General features: G+C 52.5%; 1 protein-coding gene across 5 annotated transcripts in view; it reads right to left on the bottom strand.

Moving 5' to 3' along the window:
* Positions 1 to 12,663, bottom strand: part of LOC137344773 (SH2B adapter protein 2-like) — a 566,922-nt gene that overhangs the window by 468,105 nt on the left and 86,154 nt on the right. For all 5 annotated transcript variants that reach the window (XR_010968459.1, XM_068007911.1, XM_068007910.1 and 2 more), the window contains exon 3: positions 818 to 919. Coding sequence is in view for 4 of the 5 variants with exons in the window: in XM_068007911.1 (XP_067864012.1) it covers positions 818 to 919 (102 nt within the window). In the remaining variant the exon portion in view is untranslated. The remainder of the gene's footprint in view (positions 1 to 817; positions 920 to 12,663) is intronic.

Below are 12,663 nucleotides of genomic sequence, written 5' to 3'. Positions count from 1 at the left end.
GAATATTATGCACTGCCTGAGTCACTTCCAACAGGCCCGGGCCGTGCGTGTCCAGTCCCCTGTGAACCGATTCTGGCCATGATCGGATTTCTAGGCCAGTCAGCTATAAATTATAATGGAAGTATAAATTGTATAGGGAGGAAAAATTATATATATTTATATATATATATCACACACATAGACTCCAAAACACAACACTGTAATTAAACATTTAGGGGAAAGATCATGAACAATGCCAAGGGCGATAAATTATTTATTCAATGAACAATATTTAAAGATATGCATCGTTACTGGTGGGGATAAAAGGGTTAAATTATGAGGACAGGTTGCATAGACTGGGCTTGTATTCCCTCGAGTGTAGAAGATTAAGGGGTGATCTAATTGAGATGTTTAAGATGATTAAAGGAATTGAGAGGGTAGATAGAGAGAAATTATTTCCTCTGGTGGGAGAGTCCAGAACAAGGGGGCATAATCTTAAAATTAGAGCTAGGACGTTCAGGGGTGATGTCAGGAAGCACTTCTTCACACAGAGGGGAGTGGAAATCTGGAACACTCTCCCCCAAAAGAGTTGTTGGGGCTGGGGGTCAATTGAAAATTTCTAAACTGAGATTGATCGATTTTTGTTAGGTAAGGGGATTAATGTTATGGAACCAAGGAGGGTAGATGGAATTAAGAGATAGATCCGCCATGATCTAATTGAATGGTGAACAAGCTCGAGGGGCTGAATGGTTCTATGTATGATTGATGATCTGGTCCAAGGGGATGAGAAGCCGCTGGTCGATGGTACAGTCAGCCTTTATCCAAGTGTCACACTCACCTTCAGCACAAAGGTATTGTCTTTATCTGGCATTTCCAGTGGCATCGTGGTCCTGACCGCCACGATCGCTGAGAGTGGGACACTGACTCGGGGCTTTGTAGCCTGTCAAAGAAAGGGAGAGGTTATTGTGTGTCACTGATTACAGCAAAGCATCTGGTGGAGAAATTCAGAGTTCAGACGTTGGTCAAACATTGCCTTCTCTGAGTGGTCCTTGTCATATTACAGTAGAGCTTAACCCAGACTTCCTTAACGGAGGTCAAACCCCTGTTCAGATTAACATTTTAGACGTCTCAATCTTTTCATTAAAATTTATTCTGATGTGTTTCTCACCCTGTTTTGTCCCTTTCATCACTTCCCTTGCTGCCTGGCCAGAATTACAACTGAAAGGACCATGCAGATTAGCATTGAAAACTCCGCAGCTTCCATCGGCGTCACTGTTTGCCCAGTCGGAGAAGAGCATCTACTGACCTTCTCCCCCATCACCGCTCAGACAGCAGTCTCATTGATCTCGTACCTGAGCCAGGCCGGTCGGCCATAGTCCAGGGCAATGGACAAGAAAAATCGGACAGCATACAGAACGGGTGTCCGATTTACTATTGCCTGTTTTACACAGTCGCCCAAGACAAATTTATTGTCACAGTGAGATCAGTGGGCACAGACCCACAGCCCACAGTGTGTGAGATCAGTGGGCACAGACCCACAGCCCACAGTGTGTGAGAGATCAGTGGGCACAGACCCACAGCCCAGTGTGTGAGATCAGTGGGCACAGACCCACAGCGCACAGTGTGAGATCAGTGGGCACAGACCCACAGCCCAGTGTGTGAGATCAGTGGGCACAGACCCACAGCCCACTGTGTGAGATCAGTGGGCACAGACCCACAGCCCAGTGTGTGAGATCAGTGGGCACAGACCCACAGCCCAGTGTGTGAGATCAGTGTGCATAGACCCACAGCCCAGTGTGTGAGATCAGTGGGCACAGACCCACAGCCCACAGTGTGTGAGATCAGTGGGCACAAACCCACAGCCCACAGTGTGTGAGATCAGTGGGCACAGACCCACAGCCCACAGTGTGTGAGATCAGTGGGCACAAACCCACAGCCAACAGTGTGTGAGATCAGTGGGCACAGACCCACAGCCCACTGTGTGAGATCAGTGGGCACAGACCCACAGCCCACAGTGTGTGAGATCAGTGGGCACAGACCCACAGCCCACAGTGTGTGAGATCAGTGGGCACAGACCCAAAGCCCAGTGTGTGAGATCAGTGGGCACAGACCCACAGCCCAGTGTGTGAGATCAGTGGGCACAGACCCACAGCCCACTGTGTGAGATCAGTGGGCACAGACCCACAGCCCACAGTGTGAGATCAGTGGGCACAGACCCACAGCCCACAGTGTGTGAGATCAGTGGGCACAGACCCACAGCCCACAGTGTGTGAGATCAGTGGGCAAAGACCCACAGCCCAGTGTGTGAGATCAGTGGGCACAGACCCACAGCACAGTGTGTGAGATCAGTGGGCACAGACCCACAGCGCACAGTGTGTGAGATCAGTGGGCACAGACCCACAGCCCACAGTGTGAGATCAGTGGGCACAGACCCATATCCCACTGTGTGAGATCAGTGGGCACAGACCCACAGCCCAGTGTGTGAGAGATCAGTGGGCACAGACCCACAGCCCAGTGTGTGAGATCAGTGGGCACAGACCCACAGCACAGTGTGTGAGATCAGTGGGCACAGACCCACAGCGCACAGTGTGTGAGATCAGTGGGCACAGACCCACAGCCCACAGTGTGAGATCAGTGGGCACAGACCCATATCCCACTGTGTGAGATCAGTGGGCACAGACCCACAGCCCAGTGTGTGAGAGATCAGTGGGCACAGACCCACAGCCCAGTGTGTGAGATCAGTGGGCACAGACCCACAGCCCAGTGTGTGAGATCAGTGGGCACAGACCCACAGCCCAGTGTGTGAGATCAGTGGGCACAGACCCACAGCCCACAGTGTGTGAGATCAGTGGGCACAGACCCACAGCCCACAGTGTGAGAGATCAGTGGGCACAGACCCACAGCCCACAGTGTGAGAGATCAGTGGGCACAGACCCACAGCCCACAGTGTGTGAGAGATCAGTGGGCACAGACCCACAGCGCACAGTGTGAGATCAGTGAGCACAGACCCACAGCCCAGTGTGTGAGATCAGTGGGCACAGACCCACAGCCCACAGTGTGTGAGATCAGTGGGCACAAACCCACAGCCCACAGTGTGTGAGATCAGTGGGCACAAACCCACAGCTCACAGTGTGAGATCAGTGGGCACAGACCCATATCCCACTGTGTGAGATCAGTGGGCACAGACCCACAGCCCAGTGTGTGAGATCAGTGGGCACAGACCCACAGCCCAGTGTGTGAGATCAGTAAGCACAGACCCACAGCGCACAGTGTGAGATCAGTGGGCACAGACCCACAGCCCAGTGTGTGAGATCAGTGGGCACAGACCCACAGCCCACTGTGTGAGATCAGTGGGCACAGACCCACAGCCCAGTGTGTGAGATCAGTGGGCACAGACCCACAGCCCAGTGTGTGAGATCAGTGTGCATAGACCCACAGCCCAGTGTGTGAGATCAGTGGGCACAGACCCACAGCCCACAGTGTGTGAGATCAGTGGGCACAAACCCACAGCCCACAGTGTGTGAGATCAGTGGGCACAGACCCACAGCCCACAGTGTGTGAGATCAGTGGGCACAAACCCACAGCCAACAGTGTGTGAGATCAGTGGGCACAGACCCACAGCCCACTGTGTGAGATCAGTGGGCACAGACCCACAGCCCACAGTGTGTGAGATCAGTGGGCACAGACCCAAAGCCCAGTGTGTGAGATCAGTGGGCACAGACCCACAGCCCAGTGTGTGAGATCAGTGGGCACAGACCCACAGCCCACTGTGTGAGATCAGTGGGCACAGACCCACAGCCCACAGCGTGAGATCAGTGGGCACAGACCCACAGCCCACAGTGTGTGAGATCAGTGGGCACAGACCCACAGCCCACAGTGTGTGAGATCAGTGGGCACAGACCCACAGCCCAGTGTATGAGATCAGTGGGCACAGACCCACAGCACAGTGTGTGAGATCAGTGGGCACAGACCCACAGCGCACAGTGTGTGAGATCAGTTGGCACAGACCCACAGCCCACAGTGTGAGATCAGTGGGCACAGACCCATATCCCACTGTGTGAGATCAGTGGGCACAGACCCACAGCCCAGTGTGTGAGAGATCAGTGGGCACCGACCCACAGCCCAGTGTGTGAGATCAGTGGGCACAGACCCACAGCACAGTGTGTGAGATCAGTGGGCACAGACCCACAGCCCAGTGTGTGAGATCAGTGGGCACAGACCCACAGCCCACAGTGTGAGATCAGTGGGCACAGACCCATATCCCACTGTGTGAGATCAGTGGGCACAGACCCACAGCCCAGTGTGTGAGAGATCAGTGGGCACAGACCCACAGCCCAGTGTGTGAGATCAGTGGGCACAGACCCACAGCCCAGTGTGTGAGATCAGTGGGCACAGACCCACAGCCCAGTGTGTGAGATCAGTGGGCACAGACCCACAGCCCACAGTGTGTGAGATCAGTGGGCACAGACCCACAGCCCACAGTGTGAGAGATCAGTGGGCACAGACCCACAGCCCACAGTGTGAGAGATCAGTGGGCACAGACCCACAGCCCACAGTGTGTGAGAGATCAGTGGGCACAGACCCACAGCGCACAGTGTGAGATCAGTGGGCACAGACCCACAGCCCAGTGTGTGAGATCAGTGGGCACAGACCCACAGCCCACAGTGTGTGAGATCAGTGGGCACAAACCCACAGCCCACAGTGTGTGAGATCAGTGGGCACAAACCCACAGCCCACAGTGTGAGATCAGTGGGCACAGACCCATATCCCACTGTGTGAGATCAGTGGGCACAGACCCACAGCCCAGTGTGTGAGATCAGTGGGCACAGACCCACAGCCCACAGTGTGTGAGATCAGTGGGCACAAACCCACAGCCCACAGTGTGTGAGATCAGTGGGCACAGACCCACAGCCCACAGTGTGTGAGATCAGTGGGCACAAACCCACAGCCAACAGTGTGTGAGATCAGTGGGCACAGACCCACAGCCCACTGTGTGAGATCAGTGGGCACAGACCCACAGCCCACAGTGTGTGAGATCAGTGGGCACAGACCCACAGCCCACAGTGTGTGAGATCAGTGGGCACAGACCCAAAGCCCAGTGTGTGAGATCAGTGGGCACAGACCCACAGCCCAGTGTGTGAGATCAGTGGGCACAGACCCACAGCCCACTGTGTGAGATCAGTGGGCACAGACCCACAGCCCACAGTGTGAGATCAGTGGGCACAGACCCACAGCCCACAGTGTGTGAGATCAGTGGGCACAGACCCACAGCCCACAGTGTGTGAGATCAGTGGGCACAGACCCACAGCCCAGTGTATGAGATCAGTGGGCACAGACCCACAGCACAGTGTGTGAGATCAGTGGGCACAGACCCACAGCGCACAGTGTGTGAGATCAGTTGGCACAGACCCACAGCCCACAGTGTGAGATCAGTGGGCACAGACCCATATCCCACTGTGTGAGATCAGTGGGCACAGACCCACAGCCCAGTGTGTGAGAGATCAGTGGGCACAGACCCACAGCCCAGTGTGTGAGATCAGTGGGCACAGACCCACAGCACAGTGTGTGAGATCAGTGGGCACAGACCCACAGCACAGTGTGTGAGATCAGTGGGCACAGACCCACAGCCCACAGTGTGAGATCAGTGGGCACAGACCCATATCCCACTGTGTGAGATCAGTGGGCACAGACCCACAGCCCACTGTGTGAGAGATCAGTGGGCACAGACCCACAGCCCAGTGTGTGAGATCAGTGGGCACAGACCCACAGCCCAGTGTGTGAGATCAGTGGGCACAGACCCACAGCCCAGTGTGTGAGATCAGTGGGCACAGACCCACAGCACACAGTGTGTGAGATCAGTGGGCACAGACCCACAGCCCACAGTGTGAGAGATCAGTGGGCACAGACCCACAGCCCACAGTGTGAGAGATCAGTGGGCACAGACCCACAGCCCACAGTGTGTGAGAGATCAGTGGGCACAGACCCACAGCGCACAGTGTGAGATCAGTGGGCACAGACCCACAGCCCAGTGTGTGAGATCAGTGGGCACAGACCCACAGCCCACAGTGTGTGAGATCAGTGGGCACAAACCCACAGCTCACAGTGTGTGAGATCAGTGGGCACAAACCCACAGCCCACAGTGTGAGATCAGTGGGCACAGACCCATATCCCACTGTGTGAGATCAGTGGGCACAGACCCACAGCCCAGTGTGTGAGATCAGTGGGCACAGACCCACAGCCCAGTGTGTGAGATCAGTGGGCACAGACCCACAGCCCAGTGTGTGTGAGATCAGTGGGCACAGACCCATATCCCACTGTGTGAGATCAGTGGGCACATACCCACAGCCCACAGTGTGTGAGATCAGTGGGCACAGACCCACAGCCCAGTGTGTGAGATCAGTGGGCACAGACCCACAGCCCAGTGTGTGAGATCAGTGTGCATAGACCCACAGCCCAGTGTGTGAGATCAGTGGGCACAGACCCACAGCCCACAGTGTGTGAGATCAGTGGGCACAAACCCACAGCCCACAGTGTGTGAGATCAGTGGGCACAGACCCACAGCCCACAGTGTGTGAGATCAGTGGGCACAGACCCACAGCCCAGTGTGTGAGATCAGTGGGCACAGACCCACAGCCCAGTGTGTGAGATCAGTGGGCACAGACCCACAGCCCACAGTGTGTGAGATCAGTGGGCACAGACCCACAGCCCACAGTGTGAGAGATCAGTGGGCACAGACCCACAGCCCACAGTGTGAGAGATCAGTGGGCACAGACCCACAGCCCACAGTGTGTGAGAGATCAGTGGGCACAGACCCACAGCGCACAGTGTGAGATCAGTGGGCACAGACCCACAGCCCAGTGTGTGAGATCAGTGGGCACAGACCCACTGCCCACAGTGTGTGAGATCAGTGGGCACAAACCCACAGCCCACAGTGTGTGAGATCAGTGGGCACAAACCCACAGCCCACAGTGTGAGATCAGTGGGCACAGACCCATATCCCACTGTGTGAGATCAGTGGGCACAGACCCACAGCCCAGTGTGTGAGATCAGTGGGCACAGACCCACAGCCTAGTGTGTGAGATCAGTGGGCACAGACCCACAGCCCAGTGTGTGTGAGATCAGTGGGCACAGACCCATATCCCACTGTGTGAGATCAGTGGGCACAGACCCACAGCCCACAGTGTGTGAGATCAGTGGGCACAGACCCACAGCCCAGTGTGTGAGATCAGTGGGCACAGACCCACAGCCCAGTGTGTGAGATCAGTGGGCACAGACCCACAGCCCACTGTGTGTGAGATCAGTGGGCACAGAACCACAGCCCACAGTGTGTGAGATCAGTGGGCACAGACCCACAGCCCACTGTGTGTGAGATCAGTGGGCACAGAACCACAGCCCACAGTGTGTGAGATCAGTGGGCACAGACCCACAGCCCACTGTGTGTGAGATCAGTGGGCACAGACCCACAGCCCACAGTGTGTGAGATCAGTGGGCACAGACCCACAGCCCACAGTGTGTGAGATCAGTGGGCACAGACCCACAGCCCACAGTGTGTGAGATCAGTGGGCACAGACCCACAGCCCACAGTGTGTGAGATCAGTGGGCACAGACCCACAGCCCACTGTGTGGTGCCCGAGATCCAGCAGTGTCACCTGACAGGACTTTTATACTCTCAGGATCCTCAACTATTGTTCCTACTTCAAGTACCGGCCTCAAAAAAACTTCTAATTCATAACAATACAGTGTACTCTGGCCAGGTACTTGATTTTTTTATGTCAAAATTATCCCTGTTGTTCTCTGTTGCTTCATTTCTACCATGGTGCAAGTGATGGGCACTGTTTGTAGTCCAGGGATTTAAAAACCGAGTGATCGTGTTCTCGAACCAGCAATGGAGAACCACACAGACTGCAGTTGTAAAATCTCCAGTATCTCTCTCTGTTACTATGCTGGGCCGACCACTGCAGGTTTTAGGGTTGGGATCTCCCAGTATAGACTCAATTACAATCAGATAATAATAATGACATGGTATTAAAGGGAGTGGGGCAGCAGGGCTGGGAAACTGGTTAAAGGACAGAGTGGTGGTTAATGGAGGGTTTCCAGACTGGAGGGATGTGAACAGTGGTGTCCCCCAAAGGTCAGTGCTCGTCTTTCTATAATAAATAAATAATCAATCTCAATATCAAAATTGCAAACAATAAAACAGGGACATGGTTAAATGAAGAGGACCATAAGGAGGACATGGTGGTAGATCAGACCGATAAATGGGAGATAAAATTCATGTAGAGAAATCTGATGATACATTTTGAGAGGAATAAGGAGAGGAAATATACACTAAAACTTTAAAAGGAGTTGAGGAGTATAGAGATATAGGGCTCCATTTTCAAACGGAGCCGGGAAGGGGGCAGAGGGGTGAATTTGAGGTCAGGAAACCCATTAGTCCGGGTTTCCCAGACCTCCTTCTGACTTTGATGTAAGGACGTCTTCCATTTTTTTGACGGTTTCCCGTCTGACTGACCGGCTGATTGACAGGCTGACTGACCGGCTGATTGACAGGCTGACTGACCGGCTGATTGACAGGCTGACTGACCGGCTGATTGACAGGCTGACTGACCGGCTGATTGACAGGCTGACTGACCGGCTGATTGACAGGCTGACTGACCGGCTGATTGACAGGCTGGTCTCAGTCGGACGGGAGAGCAGCCAGGGAGAGGACGTCTTCAGTAAGTCTTTGCTTGCATGGAGGGTCGGGGTCTGGGGATCGGGGTCGGAGGGTCGGGGTCGGGGGATCGGGGTCGGGGTCGGAGGGTCGGGGTCGGGGTCGGAGGGTCGGGGTCGGAGGGTCGGGGTCGGAGGGTCGGGGTCGGGGGATCGGGGTCGGGGTCGGAGGGTCGGGGTCGGAGGGTCGGGGTCGGAGGGTCGGGGTCGGAGGGTCGGGGTCGGGGTCGGAGGGTCGGGGTCGGAGGGTCGGGGTCGGAGGGTCGGGGTCGGGGATCAAGATCAGAGGATCGGGATCGGGGGAGTGGGGTCGGGATTGGGGGATCAGGATGGGGGTCAGGGGGTCGGGGGTCAGCGGTCGGGGTAGGGGGGTCAGTGCAGGTAGTCTTGTTGGGCCTGGGGGAAGCATTCCTGCTCCTCGGGGCCCACAAGCTGTGCTTTCTAGGCACTTACCTGCAGTCTCAGGCCTTCTCACCTCCTTTTATGAGGCGTAAAACAGAAGGCCCAGGAATCCCGGCCCCCCGGGGCTGAAATAGGGAATTATTTAAAAATGGAGGCCTGAAGCCTCCTTGAAAGGTTTTAAGGCCCGACCCGTCTCCTGGGAGCGGGTTGGCTGCCCACCCCTCGTCCCGCCCCCGTTGGGGGTGGGTCTGAAATGGTGGCAATTTTCAATGTCCCCCCGCCCCCAACCCACCCGTTTTTTAATTTACAAATCGAGCCCATAGGGTTTCAGACACACAAATCTGTAAAAATGGGAGTAGTTGATAAAGCTATAAAATAAATCATACGTGATTGTAGTTTTATAAAGGGGTAGAGAGTGGAATCTATGCAAAGAGGTAACGTTAAACCTGGACAAATCATTGGTTAGACTGCAGATGGAATGGTTTTGGGTACCTTACTTTAGGGAGGATGGCTCGGTTATGGCGAGGGTGCAAGAGGGATTTACTGAGATGATACCAGGGATGAGCAACTTTAGTTATGAGGAGAGGCTGGGGATTTTTTCATTACAGCAGAGAAGGTTAAGAGGAGATTTGATGAAGGCATTCAAAATTATGAGGTGCTTCGATAGAGTAAATCAGGAAAAACTATTCCAATTGGTGATTGAGTCAGTAATTAAGGGGCATCAATTTAAGATCATCATCAAAAGGACAAAGGGGGAAGAACAGGAGATTTTATTTATTATTATGCAGAGAATTGTCAGGACAAGGAACGCCCAACTAGAAACAGTGAGGGGAGCAGAATCCACAACAGCTTTTAAAAGGGAAGTGGATAAATATCTGAAAAAGAAAAAATATAAGGTTTGGAGAAAGGGCAGGGGAATGGAACTCAGGGGAGAGTTCCATCACAGACACGATGGGCCGAACGGTCTCATTCTGAGCTGTAAAATTCTGAGTCTCTACCCATGGTTCAGTACAGTTCCCTGACTTGATATTGACACTCATGTTAACTCACTGTCCTCACTGACTTCAAAATCCTCATCCATGGCCTCACCTCTCCTACCTTTGCAATCTCCTCCAGCTGGGTCTTTGCTCATATTCTGCGCACGTCTACCCTGGTCTATTGCGCGTGGCCCTCCGCCCCACTCTACCATTGGTTGCAGAGTGTTACATAGAAATTACAGCCCAGGAACAGTTCATTCAGGCCAACTGGTCTATGGCGGAGTTTATGCTCCACACGAGCCTCCTTCCACCTTACTTCATCTCACCCTATCAACATAACCTTTTATCCCTTTCTACCTTACTTTAGGGAGGATGGCAAACTTATGGAGAGGGTGCAGAAAGGATTTAGTAGGATGATCCCAGGGATGAGGCTGTAGTTATGGGGAGAGACTGGGGCTCATTTAATTAGAGCAAAACAGTTAAGAGGAGATCTGATAGCTGTGTTCAAAATTTTGACAGGTTCATAAGGCAAATAGGGAACAATTATTTCTATTGGTTGTCGAGTCAGTAACTAGAGGACATCATTTTAAAATCTCCATCAAAAGTATAACGGGGGTGATTACAGGAATGTTTTATTTTGGTCACGTTGGGACATGGAACTCCCAACTAGGAACAACGGGGAGAGCAGGATCCAGAATTGGGTTTAAATAGGGAGTGGGTAAATATTTGAATTTGTTTTTAAAAGGGCAGAGGAATGGGACTAAGTGGATAGCTGAGTCAGAGAGCCAGCACAGGGGCTATGGGCCAAATGGCCTCCTTCTGTGCTATCGAATTCTATAGAGAATGTCTCTTGGTGTGTCTGCATTAACAGTCTTTACTTCACCATTCCTGTCACTGTACTTACAGAATTGTCAGTTTTGGAAGTAAAATAGGAAGTGAAACAGGAGTGATGAGAAGTTTTATTTAAAGAAGAAAAATCATTCTGAGATTCCCTCATTTCGGATCTCTCGACATTTGTTGACCATTTGCCTGTTTGTGCTTCACTGCAACACCCAGTTATACTGTGCTACAGTTCAACAGTTGACTGTTTTCAGTTTGTTTGCCTGCTCTGGGTGGTGGTGGACTTGTTAAGATGCTGTCACTCACGTTACAGTCGTTAACATCCAGGAGCTACCACGAGGAGTGCGATAGATTGCAAACCCCAGACTGCAGGAAGCCAATCAGGCCAACCCTGGGAGTCATGATGTGGAGATGCCGGTGATGGACTGGGGTTGACAATTGTAAACAATTTTACAACACCAAGTTATAGTCCAGCAATTTTATTTTAAATTCACAAGCTTTCGGAGGCTTCCTCCTTCGTCAGGTGAACCATTCACATCGTTCACCTGACGAAGGAGGAAGCCTCCGAAAGCTTGTGAATTTAAAATAAAATTGCTGGACTATAACTTGGTGTTGTAAAATTGTTTACAATTGTCAACCCTGGGAGCAGTGAGTTCCCTGCACAGGACATTCCTAGCACAGGGTTAACCCTTTATTGTAAATGGGCCGATGTCTCTGTTATGATAATGGTAATAGTCTCTAGCATCATGTGTTTAAGAAAAGGAAATAGTTGAAATGCACAGCAGATTGATTAGTATTGAAAAGAGGAAAAGACGGGGGAATATTTAGATGTGACCCTAAATCAGAACTCATTTCACAGGCTTCATTCCAATGATACTGATCTCGTCCTCAGTAAAGGATTTAAACATGAAGGTTACTGAAAACACTCAGCAGGTCAGTCAGCTCCTGTGGAAAGAACTTTGCAGGTCATTGTAATTCTTCTCTCGTGCATGTGCTTGTTTGTCTGTGGGTGTGTTTCTCTCTCTCTCTCTCTCTGTCTGTCTCTCTCTCTCTCTGTGTCTGTGAGTGTGTTTCTCTCTCTCTCTCTCCCTGTGTCTGTGTGCGTCTCTCTCTCTCTCTCCCTCTCTCTGTCTGTGGGTGTGTTTCTCTCTCTCTGTGTCTGTGTCTGTCTCTCTCTCTCTGTGTCTGTGTCTGTCTCTCTCTCTCTGTGTCTGTGTCTGTCTCTCTCTCTCTCTGTGTCTGTGTCTGTCTCTCTCTCTCTCTGTGTCTGTGTCTGTCTCTCTCTCTCTCTGTGTCTGTGTGTGTCTCTCTCTCTCTGTGTCTGTGTGTGTGTCTCTCTCTCTGTGTCTGTGTCTGTGTGTGTCTTTCTCTCTCTGTGTCTGTGTGTGTGTCTCTCTCTCTCTGTTTCTCTCTCTCTCTCTCTCTGTGGGTGTGTGTCTCTCTCTGTGTCTGTGTGTGTCTCTCTCTGTGTCTGTGTGTGTCTCTCTCTCTCTCTGTGTCTGTGTGTGTGTGTCTCTCTCTGTGTGTCTGTGTGTCTCTCTCTCTCTCTCTCTCTCTCTCTCTGTGTCTGTGTGTGTTTCTCTCTCTCTCTCTGTGCCTGTGTGAGTGTCTCTCTCTCTCTGTCTGTGTGTGTGTCTCTCTCTCTCTCTCTGTGTCTGTGTGTGTTTCTCTCTCTCACTCTCTCTCTCTGTGTCTGTGTGTGTCTCTCTCTCTCTCTGTGTCTGTGGGTGTGTGTCACTCTCTGTGTGTGTGT

The sequence above is a fragment of the Heptranchias perlo genome, chromosome 28, assembly GCF_035084215.1.
Source record: "Heptranchias perlo isolate sHepPer1 chromosome 28, sHepPer1.hap1, whole genome shotgun sequence".
Taxonomy (NCBI): domain Eukaryota; kingdom Metazoa; phylum Chordata; class Chondrichthyes; order Hexanchiformes; family Hexanchidae; genus Heptranchias; species Heptranchias perlo.
Note: the sequence above shows the minus strand (reverse complement) of the source record. Positions and strands in the feature narration are given on the sequence as shown.